Here is a 17,190-nt window from a genome sequence, read left to right as displayed (position 1 = left end):
ATGGAAAAACACACGATATGTATAACCTTCATTGTCCTCTTATTTTCATAATTATTATATTATTTCCATACACTTTTATAATAAAATTGTTCCATGCACAACAAAAAGTCGTTTTTAAATAGTCTATTCATTATAGACCATTATAATGATAAAGTTTTAATCTGAAATATAAATAATTAGAATATAGTAAAATCAACAATACCTACACTTTGTTGGAGCACTACCCAGTGACGTCCCGTGGGGGTAGGCAGATTGAGCGTCGCTTGGGGGCGGTAGTCACTTGAAGGGCGGCAAATCGAGTAGAATCAATAAATATCATATATAGGAATAGGTACCTAAACTTAGTAATAACGGAAATATCTTTCCATTAAAAAATCCAGCGCACTGGTTGAAAACAAAATGTGTTAATTAGCATTTAAACGGTTTAACAGGACTGTATTTTTTTTCCGTTGGGTTCGCGATGTCTAGTTTACTTCCGTTATCTTTGGGCATCACTCCTTGATGACCAGCAATGACACGTACAGATTTGCGAATTATATTTGAATAATTATAGGTAGGTACATACTTAGGTACCTAATTAATTTATCCAAATATTTGTGCCAGTTATTCGCAAGTTTTCAATCTTGTCGGGTGTATTTTTAATGTATCTGAAACCGTTGACTCGCAATATTGTCAATTGATCTAGAGACAACATTTAAATTTAATTTTGTGGTATATATTTTGTTAATAATGTATATTTCGTAGATATTGAAGTCATGAAAGGATAAAAAAATTACTGTATAATGGAGTGGCATTTTGACGCTGCCTAAAGGTGGTATTTTGCCTAGAGACGTCATTGGCACTACCACGTAAACGTAAGTAGGTACAATAAATTTAATATAATACCTAATATTATCTCAGTATGTTTTTTTAAAATTATTTATTGGGAATTATTTTAGATGTCTATTATACGCGGGAGGGGAGGAGTAAAATTAGAAATTCTTCTATTGGCTTCAACCTTTAAACCTGTTGAACGGTATGGAAAATATTATTTTATTAAAATTGTCCATGACCTTTTAATTTATAAACCGTGGAAAACAATATTTTCTTAGATTATATAAAAGATTATTAAAAACGTTTTCCTTTGTTGTTTGCTGTGATAAATATTAGCATTTAATAATAATTTTGTTAAATTTTCCATTAGCCTGTAGGCAGACAGATATCCTAGTCTTCTTCTCTGCAAAATTCATCAGACTGAGAAAACGTTTTTGTTTGCAGAGTAAATTAAAAAAAAATACATATTTATTTTCCAGTGAGACACGAAAAAGCTTTCAACTCAAGTACTGAGTTCTAGACGAAATAACTCAGTGGAAGCTCGATTCAAGAAGATAATGATATTATCAAAGCTAACATCAGTTTTGTTTGTCTTCGAAACATAAATAATACTGTGAACAGTATTATGAGAAATCTTTAATTACAATTTAAATAGACTTATCCTCTAAAATCCTTGAACTGACAGGGTGATACATTTAATATAAACGTCCTTTTCTTCTTATAATATCTCCCATGGAGCTTTTCACATATATCAGTTTAAGCTAGCCAGATTTTCTCTAGCTCTCAAGGGATATGTATATGGCCCGGCTTTCTAGCAACTTATTCGGCATTCTATGCATATCAACCCTTTAAGTTGAAATATTCACATGGTAGCTGTTTTTTGTTGGTGACAAGAAAAAGAAAATAATATATCATTTTGAAAAAACTTCTGAAAAAATATATAAAGAATAGAAACAAAAAAAAATTGAAAAAATATGACATCCGGCAGGAATTGAACCTGCGTCTCTCCGGATTCGCGCCCACGCACATTGACCATAATGCTATAGGTATCTTATCTAATTGCGACAAATTTTAGCTCATGGCTCTTAAAACTCTCAGAAGCACTTTCTAAATTGAGTTACTATTGGCAATCGTATACCTATAGCATTGTGATCAATGTACGTGGGCGCGAATCCCGAGAGACGCAGGTTCGATTCCGATGTCGTATTTTTTTCAAAAAAAAAAAATTTCTATTGCCTATATATTATTTTCTAAGAAGTGTATTCAAAAGTATGTATGTTCAATAAAAATAATGTTACATTCTTAAATCTTGTGAATTATTCACTGAATAAAAAAAAATAGTTAGAAAAAGAAGGGTTAAAATTCTTATATGAATCAAAGTATTTTTTAGATATTGTATGTAAATCATTTTTATCCATAACAAGCTGCCCCATTTAGATCCAAGCAGCTAGCAATCCAACCATAGCCCAAAAAACAGTTATTCTGAATACCATAATATTTTTAACATTGTCAACAAAAATTTTGAAGAGAATTTTGGACAAAAATCCTGTCCTTACTGAAGAAATTTAGGAAAGAAGAGCTAAAAAATATCTCAAACTTGGATTCTGGACTGGAAAAATTTAGGTAGGGATAAGGCTAAAAAGGATTGACTTCAATGTGGAATTAAAAGAATTCTTCTTCATTCAATGTGGCCCAACGAAGTTAAAAGGTTGAACATTCATGTTTTACAAGTAGGTATAATATAACTATTAAACAGTTAATAACTTTCATTCCAAATTTAAATAATATATATTTTATTACTCAAGGTGCTTATAAAAATACAATGTTCATTGCAAAATCAAAACTGTATAATATTGTAGTATATACTTTATAATATTATGGTTATAATTATATTATATTTTAAATAGATATTTCTAAGAATAGAATTAAAATATTAGGTATACAGTAATAAATTAATTTTAATAATAACTGGTGCTTCACAAATGATACATAATATTTTAATGTAGTATGTATAAACCTACTTATAAATATAAATTTATTAAAGACAGTTATATAAACTATAATATCATAGAGTTAATAAATCTATCAGTGCACTATTTAATTATAAGGCAAATATTTAGCTATACTTTAAAAATTTATCGTGAGTATATAACGAAAAGTCGTTAATAAATATATAAAATTATAGTGAGCTTTTATAGAATATCTTATACTCATATTATATTCAAACCGAATTGTGATAGGTTATAGCTAGAATATACATATTGTCCCACTTTGACACTTACTTACGCTCAGTACCACGCTGTATCTAATGTCAACATTTATTTGTCAATACGATGTAACATTTTATAAACACCAGTAGCGTTTCAATTTTAACAGTTTATATTATTTTGTGATTGATACCTAGTATTTTGAACTGTATTCTGATAATGACATCATTAAAAAATCAAGTAAAAGACAGTATCGTGACAGTTAAACTAATTATTGATTGACTAATTTATGAATATCACTTACGTCAAAGATACGTGAATATAATGTAACATGCGTCCAAAGACAAAGACAGCATGTCCAATTTTGCTATCTGACTTTGTACAGCGTATAGACTATTTGAGAAGGTTAAAACCAAAGGGGCTTCTCTCTATTTTTAAAATTGACAACAGTCACTTTTTGAAATTTTAAAATTAAAAAAAAGAAAATATAATTTTAATATTTTAAATTAAAACAGTGGTTAAAATAGGTAGCTCAGTACATTGTATTAATATAAATAATAAAACATACTCAAAACTGTGTTATTATTTTTATGTGTATATCTCAATATGAAAATGGTAGAGAGAAGGCCCTTTGCTTTTAATCTATTTATTTATTAGTTTTTTTCCTTGTGAGAATTCACTATAATTTACTGATATATGCCGTATACCCATGTTGAGTTATATGTCAAACGTAAAATAAAGTTATACCAAAATACTAACAAACAATTAAACATTAACCCATACTATCAGTTTAAACTACCATCCGACAGTGAAAGTGAAAAAAATGAATATATATTAGTAAAATCAGAATAAAAACATCAAATCAATGAATGCTGTTAAAATATTTACAGCAAAAGAATAGTTATTAATAAATTAAAATTTGTCTGACTAGTATTTTTTTAATATACTTGTTTGAATTAAGGTATGCGCACGAAGAACATCAAGCTGGTTCCAACCTGTTTGCAACCTATTACTTGCAAGAATAAGGTTGTCTATCATTTTTGTCGTTTTCTTTTCCAATTTTATTTTTGAATTAAATTGAATTGAATTAAAACACAATCTGAGTAAGTGGACGCCAAGTATTCCTGTACCAAAACTTTATAATATATATTTTTTTAAATATCAGTGCTTGAAATGGTATATTTTATTAACCGGAGCGCTCAATAATTTTCAAAAAATATCAACATATTTTTCTAATTTTATGAATATTTTATAAAAATAAGTGTCTACTTAGCTCAGATGGTCAGCTTATTTTTTTCCACGAGACAAACTAATAACTGCGCTCCGGTGCACTCCAGTTGATTTGGAGGCCTGTAAACAATGACATTAATATGGACGAAGCATCTGGGAAAAAAATGACACTCACTTTTTTGCCGGGTCTACCGAATGGCATAATCTGTTCTAACGCCATTACAATAAAGGTGGTATTGCTATAAATTCCTGATGCTTTTTGTCGGGTCTGCCGAATGGTTCGGTTTGAACGGGTTTACTCAAATAAACATTGACACTAGAAACACTGTTGTAACGCCATTACAATAAAGGTAATATTGCTATAAATTCCCGATGCGTGATATCGCATAATGGAAATTGCATGACATCTACCTATGCATGTGCAAATGTCGCTATGTATGAATTTACTTGCTAGCTACTGTATTGAGTGCGTTGTCCATTAATAATGTCATTGCCTGTAAACTACTAAAATCTTTATGCTTGCTTTCGAAATAAAAATACAATCTATAGTTGTTCTATAGACCAATAAAAAATATTATTTGAAATAACCAAAAGACTGCCTCACTTATTACTAGTATTACAAATTAAAAATAAATATATCTAATCTAAAAATAAATATATCTAATCTAAAAATTTGCAGTCTATTTTAATTTTGCAAAAACATCCTTATAAGCGGCTTGATTCCCCCTTACGGCTAATCATTTATATTACTTTTATTTCTGTCGATAAAATTATGTTTTATTAAAAATATCGTCACCCCATTTTTGTTCACCATAATAAAAATGTTATTAAGGAAAAATTACTTTGTTTAATTAACGCAACCTTTTATAGATGTCTATAGTGTCCTATTATGAATTAGGTGCCCGGAATTCTGCTCCCCTCTTATATATTATATTCAAATATCGAATTGAATATTATCAGGACTGACTTTTTAAACTTGATTAACAGAATTTACTCAAAATTAAATTTTCACTCTTAGAACAAGTTAAAACTGGGGTGGCATATCGTCTGTAATTTTCTACAAACACGTATCTCAAAAAACATAACTTTTCAGGAGAGGCAAATAACAACTTTATTCTCTCAGTTTTTAAATAAGAAATAAATTTTCTTCTATGAAATATCCATTTAGTATAGTTACACATATTTTCATGAAAAAAATGTTATCTTTCTTCAATTTAACGCAATATACTTTCGACCGATCAGTCATATTATCGGAGATACGAGAATGCGTTGCAACTTTACTGTGAGTCATTCCACAATATTACTGCAGCAAACACGTATCTTGACTAACGAGAAAGAGCTTCAGTACAATCATCTGTCGGAGTTCAGTATTCTGTATACTTACAAACACGTAACTCAAGATAAGAGTTTATAATATTTATAAAAGTCTTTTATTGTGATTGCTTAAATATATTATGTTGTAAAGTATGTTTTGAGATACGTGTTAGTGGAATATGTGCGTATTCAAATTCTGAATCATTACATCAAACAACTCAAAACTGACAAAAAATGAGATACGTGTTTGTTGAAAATTAGCGACGATATATACTTATACACCGTAAAATATTATCTTTCAAAATTACTGATTTCAACCGGGGTTTCAATAATAATTTTGTGTGCAAAAGAAAAATAGAAAAAAAATAGTTGAATATGGCTAAAAGTGTCATGAGTCAAATAAATACATACATAGAATTTGGCATACAAAACTCTTCAAAAAATAATTGTCTTTTAGTTTTTCTGAAAAGTAGTAAAGTTAGAATTATTTAGTTTTTCTTTTCGCACACGAACTTGTACAGATTGAGAATTACACGATTAATCAATGCAGTTATTTCACTACGATATCAAATAACAACATAAAAAATTAATACTTTAAAATATTGTATACATAACAAAAATAACTATTTTATTATATTTACTAATATTTTAATACACAAAATAAAATAAAAACTATGCCAAACATTCCTTTAAAAAAAGTTTTTAAAAAAAAGTAATATAATATAATATCAACGTCGGACTTCATAGTATTTTTTATTTTTCATTAAAATAACTTTTTAAATATTTTCTGTTTATATAATATTTATATTATTACAATACAATATAATTTAGTAAGGCTCTCAATGCTTTACATAATATTATATACTTACCATAAAAATAAAATTTTATTGAAAATAGAAAACTCAGATTGAAAATAATTCATTGGATATGTCCAATTTACGTAGTAATCACATAGGAGATAATATTACAAGCACGCAATTATGATGAGTTTTTTACTACTTAGTATTTATATTATATACCTACTTATAAAAAAATAAACTTTAGCATCCATACTTGTCTTATGAAACAGTTTGTGGTTTTTCTGGAAAATTTAAATTTAGTCACATCAGAGGTTTAAGCAGCTCAACGACGAATGTAGAAACTTTTTATGTGCCATCAGAAATGCATTAAAAATGGAATTATGTAAGTCCCAAAAAATATTTCAAGCTATTTTTTTGAAATATTATCTGGCGTTTTGTTGAAATGGGCATCTAGTGCCAAATGTCAGTTGCATGAAAATATTTGAGATAAGTCCTTAATGTGAAAATGAATATTGTCACCTTACTAGATTTGATATTAATAAAAAGGATTTCAAGTTTAAAAAAAAAATGTTTATAAAAATCAACGACATTAATCTGGACAAAGCATCTGGAAAAAAATGACGGGTCTGCCGAATGGCATAATCTGTTCTAACGCCATTACAATAAAGGTGATATTGCTATAAATTTCATATGCTTTTGTCGGGTCTGCCGGCAATATGGCATAATTCATATTTTAATATCAATATCGTTCGCCCAAATGAACATTGACACTAGAAACACTGTTCTAACGCCATTACAATAAAAGTGATATTGCTATAAATTCCCGATGCGTATTATCGCATAATGGAAATAGCAAAATTTTGTCACGTGACGTTTCATGTGCGAATGTCGCCATGCGCGAATTTATTTGCTAGCTACTGTACTCAGTGCGTTGTCCATTAATAATGTCATTGATTAAAATCAATATTTTTTTTAAATGAATATAAAATAATGATTTAGAGTTTAGACAAAAAGTTTACTGAACAATAAAGAATACTTAATAAACTTGATAAATTTTCGTAATTAACATAACCATAAAATAATATGTAATAATACGATGGGATCCATTAACGAATTCACATTTTGCAACGTTTTTTTTTTTAATTGTTAGTTTATATTTGAGTTTAAATAAATATAATTTTCGTTTTAATTTTTTTAGATACGAGTACCTACGTATTAATTAATTAAACACTTTAAAATGTAGATTTAAAAAAAAAAAACAACTGTCTCAAATGGCAATCTTCGTATTTTTCTGCTCTGGTAGATGGAGTATTCATCTCAAAATAATTGGCTCATAGTCCAAGACTGTCCTAGAGGAGTTCAGATGGCACTTAGTCCATGTTTTAGATAAAAGTGCAAATAATGACATATTACTTAGTGCTTTTCTCAAACCGCCATGAATACTTAAAGTTATTTGCTATAATTGAACAATCATATTTTTTTTTAAATTTCAAAATATTACTCGTATATTCATGTTTGAATTGAATTATTCAGATTTACGACGTTTTTGTTGAATAACGTTTGTTGGAATATTAGGCAGATACATAGTTCCAATTTTATTTCGTGTATTCATTTGTTCTACAAAAATATAAATAAATACTTTGTTTCATGAACAAACGTAATTTACTTACACATATTTTTTTATTATAAAATAAAAATACAGTAATTTTCTAATGTGATATACCCTTATGTCAAAATAATTTAATACAAGTAATGGTTTAAATTATTTATCTCCAAAATAAGAATAATATAAAAAAAAAAACTTGAAATTGATTTTTAACAAACAGAAGATAATATAATGGGAACTAGTTATACGTATACCTTATCACAGTACTGTGGTTCCTGCCCTATTAAATATACTCTATTTTATTCAGTTTATTGTAATAAATTATTAAATATTATAATATTTTATAATTAAAATAGTAATTTTACATATATTTTTATTCATTTTAGTTGCACCAGCACCATGAAGTATGTGACAACGGCTCCCAAAACCTGAAAATAGAAAATATAAGTTGCATTGTATCATTTTTCTTCGAATAGGAACTTACTTGGAGACACTAGTTACAATCATAAGATTTGTCACTTATTGGACGATCTTTTATATCTTAAGATAAAAATAATAATATATTTATAATTATTATTTTTATAAATATAAAATATTTATAATAATATTAATAATGAATAAATTTAAAAAATAGGTTAAATAAAATAATTGCATCAAACCCAGATAAATTATAAGGGTACTGGTTGCAAAGTTGGTTATCTACAGAAACTTTTATTCCGATATATATTCATAAAAATCCGTACACAAATAAAATTTTCACATAAAATATTTAGGTACCTCAACAAGCCAGGTCTCCAGAAATGAACCAGAGTGGAAGCCCATCTCCGGTTCATGAAATCTTCAAGACTATTGCTCCATCTCGTGGAAAAATTAAAAAATACTTTTTGGTGTGTATACATTAATAATAAATTAATTGAATTTAATATACTAATAGTTTTATATTAAATTTTTTTAATATAAAACTTGTTGGATACACGGTAAAAAAAATATATATTGATGACATGTCATAATAAAGTCATTGTTCTACGACTGATAATGGGTTTTTATGTTAATAAAACTTCATTTTCTATTTGATTTACTAATTTTAATCTCAGCAATAAACATAATAATTATGTAATTAAAAATGAAAATGGCGAAATATAATGGCATTTTATTTTGCTTTTTTACAATCGAGGCCTTTCGAATGTAGTAATGGTACATAATTCTTTGATTTCCTTGAAAAGAGAACAGAAGAAACCAGCCAATAGTTTAGAGGCTCGAAAAAAATGTTTTTCTCAAATCTCGACCCCATTCGGACCAGTCGGCCATTGGCCTATCTACGACGGGAAATTTCCCATCTTGTAAAAAGTTCACAGCGCTTTACTGTGAGTGAAAATATCTCTCTTCGACAAGTTTTGATTGTAATAATTTTATTTAAACACTCTAGGAATTCAAAGGATTGGGCGGTTCCTACTAGGACATTTTCAGCACAACTTTGAAGGACGTCTAATATTCGTTACGCTATGGTATCCACGAATTCTGTAATTTTTCGTACATATTGCTCTTGTTGATGGAAGAATTGGCTGTTTTAAGTAGCCTTCAAATATAGAACAAGAGTTTCAGTACGCACTTCGAAGTGGACACGATCTTCAACCATGAGGTAACGACCAATAAAAGAGACACATATTTGAATTATCAAAAAAAGGATCTTAATTTATTTTAATACGTATTAAATGTAACTAATATCGGCAATCCAAAAAGTGATGGTAACTGGTTTTGAAACTAATACTCTCGGGTTAACCTAATAAAAAATATTGTTATGTGTGCACGAAAAATGTTTTCTGGAATTTTCTTTCAGCTTTCGAATAATTCAATTCGACAGTCCCATATAGTAGCTATTTGCAATAATTGAATTCAATTCATCTTAATTCTATATAGGTGTATCCAGAGCCGCAATTAGAAAATAATCGCCGAAACAATTTAATAATAGGTTGTAGTATCATGTTGTAATCTGTAATGTAACAGAGGATGAAATAAGTACGAATAATATAATACAAGTAGAAATTATAGTTAGGAACAGTTTTTACAATACCACATACTATCATACATAAAATATGATTCAACCATGTAGTTGATTTGTACCAATGGACAGTTATAGTCAATTTATTCCTGGCATTAGATTAAATTTTATAAATTAATGTTTTTGGAAATTAAAATTGAAAAAAGAACAATATCTGGCAGAAAGGATATGTAGCTACAAAATAATAAGCGATCAAATATCTATTATATCAAATTACTCTACAGTAATATATTCCCAGCGAATCCATTTCCAGTAAACAACTTAGCTAGACCAGCAAGTCGATTGGCGAAATTAGAGACGGTGTATTATTACATCATATTACAGCACATTATACTATTACGGTGTATTAGCCGAATAATCATTTTTCATAGTATTATATTTTCTTACGACTGTAATAACAAATAATATTTCTTTTCGCTACTCAATTTAAAACGCTGATTCTATAATTAGTCTAATATGATTATGTACCAGAATTTAATGTTAATGTGTTACTTTTTATTGTATAAATAACGAAGAATAATTTATCTAGATATCACTCGAATCCAAGTACTAAGCTCGTAACTATCATTGTATAATATACTATTGTACCGATACGCTGCTAACAAATCTCACCCTGCTACATCGAAGACTTCATTATCATCATCCTCTACCTACACATCGACACCACACTAGTGACCCAACAAATATATTGTTGTGAGTAGTGACACCAACTTTAAACCGATTTGATGAGATGTTGTGATAAATAATGAAATTGGATTTAATCCACCAAAATTTTAAATATCTATCTGTGGGCACTGTTAACTTTAAATCATGTGAACTCAGTAAGAGCATACTTGATTGGGTGGTGACCTCACTCATAAGTAACTGCTCCTGAAACATTCCCAATTATAAAAAAGGTTTATGCTGTACATCTAAACGTGGGTTCTCGTGTTAAATTCGAATCCTGGGACTGGCAAATAGACATATTATTATTGTTTTTAAATTTGTGCTTGGAGTCAGAGTTTAGCCTAATAGGTTGAGCAAGTGACTAACATATATTTCTCGTAAAACTAAAATCTCTTAATACAAACCTCCACTCTGTGGAGGCCCATATTATGATTCTATTAGGATCGGACATCGTCAAATAAACGAATGAATGGATAAAGTACGGGGCGTGTATCGTTTGGAGGTGCAATTAACTTCAATACCTGCAGGAGTTCTGATCAAAAAACTGGAGAATTCAGCCCAGGCAAAACAAGGAGTAAAGCTTATCTAAAATATTTAGCCAAATAGTAATGGGACCAAGGCCTGAACAAAAACGAACTGTAAGTGCGAGTAAGAAAGCATTCGGCACGCTTATATCTCCGCAGTGTGTTAGAATTTCTACGGCTGAAGTAAATATTTTTTGTAAATGTCGCCGGTAAATATTAATTTGAATGATTACATTCATTTAAAAACTGCGAGCACGTGTTGCTAAAATTTATTGTTTTTGTGTTAAATATAAAGTTAATGGTAATCAATTTAGTGGAAAATATGGTTATACATAGAGGTATTAAATAAAAAGAGGAGCAAGGAATCGGCTTTCTCATACAACTGAATGAAGCAGGCCAACAATAGCCGACAACTTACGAGAAACAGCGACGTGATAAAAAAATTGCAAGGCATCACGGAGGATTTACTTTGGTCATTATAACGTACCCATATAATATAATGTGAACGTGGAAATTTTGCCGCAAATCGAGTACCAGCCTACCTCACCATACTTTTTCACCATACTTGCCTGCTTCACCATACTTTCATATAACTTGCCGCCCCTAGGGTTAACTAGGTTGTGTTTAAATTTGATAGCCATACTACGAAGCAACATCATAGTATAATGTTTCATAGTTAAGTTAATAATAATACAATTGAGGTTCTACTGTGCGTTATATGCAAAAAACATGGCTTCATTTTGCTGAACAATACCTACTCTCTTTATATTATTACTCTGAGAATGGAACCATTTTTTCCTTCAATTGATTTAATTAAGTATTTGATTCTCCGTATTTGGATGACCCAATATGATACCCCGTATCTGGAAATTTGTACGTAAACAGTTCACCGCATGACACTTATTCGTGCACCGCAGTACGTGAAACATGAGTTCGTGTAACATTTAATCAAATGACGAGTTCTTCGTTGAAAATTTCACCGTGGAGTATATTTGTACGTATGCTACAATATGTAGTGAATTTTATGAGATGTCTTTACTAGGTAAGGTTAGGTTAGGGTTAATCTAATTGGAACAGTACTATTTGCAAACTATTGCCGAATTTTGTAAGATATGTACAAATGTATTCCACGGTGAAATGTTCAACGAAGAACTGAAGCGCCTAGTTTCAAAAGCCATTAAAACAGTTTTTGATTTTTTTTTAGTTAGATATGTATTTAGATGGATATTTTTGTTACCTATATGATAACTAAAGATTGAACTTTAAAAAACGCCACAAACTGTCAATACGTATGATCAAAAATTAGGGTAAATTTCAAAACCTGCTAAAATGGTTGGGTGTGCTTTTCAAATACCCCTATAATGGAAAGCCAAAATACTCTTTAGAATATAACAAATTAAAAAATAAATACATAAAGTTCACAGATTTAATAGATATGAGTTTTTCTCATATTTCTCAAAACTACCTAAAATCGTTTTGCTCATTTTTCTCAGAACTACATAAAATCGTTTTAGGGGCTTTTGAAACTAGGCGCTTTATTACTCGTCATTTGATTAAATGTTATACGAACTCATGTTACACGTACTGCGGTGCACGAATAAGTGTACCACGACGAACTGCATACGTACAACTTTCATGTAACCATGATACCCAGAAATGCGTCTGCATATACTGCACAAATCGCCCTCGGTATAACGCCGTACCTGTGTAAATAATATAGGTAGGGTGTCCCCACGCGATGAGATTTTATTATGCTGGCGACGACGCCGACAATTTCAGCGTTCATTGCTGATTGATTTGTGACGTGAATACTCAACAGTCCTTTCAATTCTTTTCAATAAACGTTCTCGTACCATCACGCGTCGTCTTATCTCTTTGCGTTTCCAATGTAGTGCCACGCACGCACAAATTTTATGGCCACCCTATAGTATATTACCGTGTAGCAGGGCTGGTCAATGTATTTGTTATCGCGGTCGACTTTTACTGAATTGTCTGTTTTTGAAGTATTTCAAAAACAATATTTAATCAAAAAAAGAAAAATGAGATAGGTACATTTATCTATTAATTTAAGATAACAAAACATTGTGGACATAACAAATCAAAAATCAAGACGTTCACAACATGAGATTTACATTATTACTCTCACAAGCATGGCCCTCACATCCTGAAGCGGGCCCCCAGGCTAGGATGTTTGGCAAGCCCCCCTACCTATCGCTAAAGGTAAAGGCAGTGTGACGCGCTACTAGCATTTTCCATGGTGTCCGCGTTTAGCGATTTTTTGTATTTTTAATATGTACATTCATTTGAATTATGGAGTTGTCGAGTTATCGGCACACAGTTAAAAATTGCATCGTACAATCAAATATTTTAATTATTAATAACTCCTGAACTAAAATAGCGCCGACTTTTTTTACTATTAGAGCAAATTTTTGGTCTGTTTTTATCTCACTTATCGGTCGACTCGTCACGCCGGGCCTTTCCTGAGCCCGGGTTCCTAGGCTAGAGCCCTGTCTGCCCCCCCCCCCTTGTGAGGGCCATGTTTACAAGACAGAAGAAGAAAAAAATTAAAAAAAACATAAACAATTTTATACAGTAAAATAAAGTTTCAAAAACAAAATGCACAGCACACAATTGAAAAGGTATATGCCTTTAGGGAGCGAATTGACTAGTCTTGCACCCCTATCTTATGGTGCCAGATAGTCTTGACTCGAGGAAACAGTTCTGACCCACGATAGGTCATGGTTGTCACATGGTTGACACGCATAATATATTTAAATTCTTTAGGACGCCAGGATTGGAAACCATCCCTCGTGATAGCAGGCAAAAATGTCTCAGGAACAGAAGTGACCTACGAGCTTCAAGAGAATGAAAGGCGAGCATGCCTTGAAGATAGTTAGTAGAAAAATACTCGTTTGAGAAACTGTCAAATGGAAAATAAGACACCAGATAATGGACCCATACTCAAGAATACTCCGTACCACCGACACATACAGTGTACGTAACACATTTGGAACCTTGAATGACTTGGCTTTATAGAATAAGAAAAGAAACTCAAAACACGCACAGCGACTGACTACGTGATTCTAACTGGTTCAGAAGAAGTAAGCGGTAGCATGTCGACGACCGGTAGGTGAGCATGACCACAGGTAGTTCGTATAGATTATGTGGAGATCAAAAAACACAACATTAATGGGAATTGGCTTACACTACTGGGTGTGGTATAACAAGCAACGGATCTTGAGTGTGGAAAAATATGGGATAAACTTAAACACGTGTTAGAATAATAATATGTTATTTTCGATATTTACGCCTGTATGATAATAATATGCATTAAAGTTTGATACGTTAGTCAGTTAGTTTAACGTGCATCCAATATTGAGCACCGCTTTGTTATATTTGAGTTTTACAGCCTGACCACCATAAAATACCTTGCTTCAAAATATTGGTCTACGGCGATAGGTTTTACATTTATATTTATTAGTCTGTCCTGTAGTGGAGATGAAGCGGGGTAAAGCGGGACTAATAATGAGAGGTGCGGTACGAACGTATATAAGAGGGGATCACTGTACGTTGATAAAGTCTGATGGTTAGTCCACCGACAGACCGTTTATGGTCCATTGTGTCACATAGCGTCATGGACGGTGGCTTTAAATGGTGCAATTCGTAAATGGATTTTAATTGTGATCGCAATAGACCAATGGTTGAGCATGCCTGGCTTACAGAATTCTTTGACAAAAAAGGTAATATCTTTTACAAACATTCTCGTTGAATGATGTCTTAAAAAAGTATTTTGAATTTTTCTTTTATCATACTACATATTATATGAAACCATTTATTAGATAAATGTACTTTAATATATTATTATACACGGCTTTAAAAAAAAATGAAAAATGTAACTCATTTCATGGCTTATAATGGTTTTCGTCTAAGATTATAGAATCCTATGTAAAAAAACTTGTATATTATTTCTTAAACATTTCTTTGTAGATTTAAAATCTGAATTGACTTTTATATATCGTTTTTTGTTGTTGGCAGAAAACATATTTTAGTTTTCAAAGACAAAAGAGATTTTCAAAACGTTTTCTTCGGGCAACGTATTAAAATACAATCTTTGTCAACCCATACACCATCGACAAGATACCTCGTTCGAAAATTTGCATGTCGTAAATAGATAGAGTTAAAATTCGTTTCAAAACAAAACAATTCGTTGAATAAAAGAAATAGTTAATTATAAATTATTAGCAAGTGCAAGTAGATACATCTAAAAAATATTGGAGAAATTCCACGACGTCGGTTAGTAATCAAAAGTAATAGTAAATAGTTACCTACTTTGATTTAAGAAACAAAAATCGATTGCCAAAGTAGCTTGATTTGGAAGAGCACTGATGAGTAGGTATTAAAATTGACCAATAGTTAAAATTTGTCGCAATTAGTATGTCACCTCGTAGCATAGTGGTAATGCGACGGATAGGGCGTAAACCTGGGAGGTACGGAGTTCGATTCCCCGTCGGGTTGACTTACTTTTTTTTTCAAAAAAGACTTTTTCTATTGGTTATAATATATTCTCTCAGAAAGTGATTTTCAAAATTATATGTGTTCAAAATAAAACACTTAAAATACGTAATAAAAACTATCGGAATAGGTATGTAAGTAAATACATACAATCATATCGTCTAAATTTACATAATATTCTAATAAGGTCATCACGTTCCTATAACATAGCTCACGGAAGACCGTGCTGCGTCGAAATGTAATATGTCGTGTCCGAAAACTTGTACGTATGCAGTTTGCCGCACCACACTTCACCGTCAAATGTTGTATCGAAAATATATGGCCGTTTATTAAAAACCGTCCAACCTCTCTGGGTCGTATAGTACTGACATAAAATGCATGTCTAAATAAAACACGGTTCTTGTCGGTTTACACGTTACAGGAAGCCAGCAGCAAACAAATTTTGAAAATTGCCGATATACTGGATTATTTGTTAGGTTAGGTTTTCATTCTTGAATTCATGGATTTTGCCAAAATCAGCTATGAAAATTCAATCAATGTTCATATTGAATTTAATAAATTTGGAGACCGGCCATCTTTATTCAATAAGAAAGCTCACGGCGAGTTGTGCTACTGTGAAATGTTTTACGTACAATTTACATGTAACTGCAATATGTACAACTCTACGGATGACCACATAACTCTGAAGAGCTTTCTGCCAATGCGTCTGTGAAAACTAGTGCGTTGCCTATAAGGTGTCCATTAGATATAATTACCATGTTATTTAAATGTGGTAATTAAATATTAATTAAAAGGTCGACAGCGAATGGGGTTTATACTATTTATTCCTGCATTATGATCTGGGGTAAATTATACTTCTCATTGTAGAAAATATGGCCGAGGTACACACCCATAACATGACTTAAACTAGCGTAGGTAGCCATTCGATTTCTTCCGACATATGGTGACATCCTCCAAATCTCCTAGTGTTCCTTCTAAGTAGTCAAATAACTGCTAATCAATAATTGATTGTAAGAACTTCTTTAGCAATTGAAAAAGCACACAGTTTCTAGGTATATGTATACTTGTTAGATATTAATTACTTATAATTTTATAAATAAGGCTTTATCCCGAAAAAATACCGTCTTATAATTATGTATATGATTCAATTATATAATTATACATATATATATTATATATTACTGCCCATAAGAACAATGTTAAATAATCCCGCATTAACCGTTTCCCGATTTATCGTTTTCCTCGATCTATCGTCTAAATATTATGGTCCCGTCACAAATATTATCCCAATTGACCGTTTTTGTTGAATATTTTTCATTTTACTTTCGTAGAATTGTTTATGATACATACAGACCTTTCAGTCGCGTCGCTTTGTTTGCACAGGTCGGTCCGCGCTCAGGCTTGCCTCGCATCTCGTATTACGAATTTTTATAAGTCTCAATTAAAATGCTCCCCATAA

At 30.9% G+C, this 17,190-nt stretch overlaps 1 protein-coding gene across 2 annotated transcripts in view; it reads right to left on the bottom strand.

Annotated features, from left to right (window-relative positions):
• Window positions 1-8,347: 8,347 nt before the first annotated feature.
• Orco (odorant receptor co-receptor) overlaps window positions 8,348-17,190 on the bottom strand; it is a 64,681-nt gene continuing 55,838 nt past the window's right edge. For both annotated transcript variants that reach the window (XM_085950883.1, XM_085950882.1), the window contains exon 10: window positions 8,348-8,398. In XM_085950883.1, coding sequence (XP_085807009.1) covers window positions 8,348-8,398 — 51 coding nt within the window. The remainder of the gene's footprint in view (window positions 8,399-17,190) is intronic.

This window comes from Rhyacophila brunnea, unplaced genomic scaffold, assembly GCF_057557595.1.
Source record: "Rhyacophila brunnea isolate RB1 unplaced genomic scaffold, BYU_Rbru_1.0 scaffold_23, whole genome shotgun sequence".
NCBI lineage: Eukaryota > Metazoa > Arthropoda > Insecta > Trichoptera > Rhyacophilidae > Rhyacophila > Rhyacophila brunnea.
The sequence above is the reverse complement of the archived record's forward strand: the minus strand, read 5'-3'. Positions and strand labels throughout refer to the sequence as shown.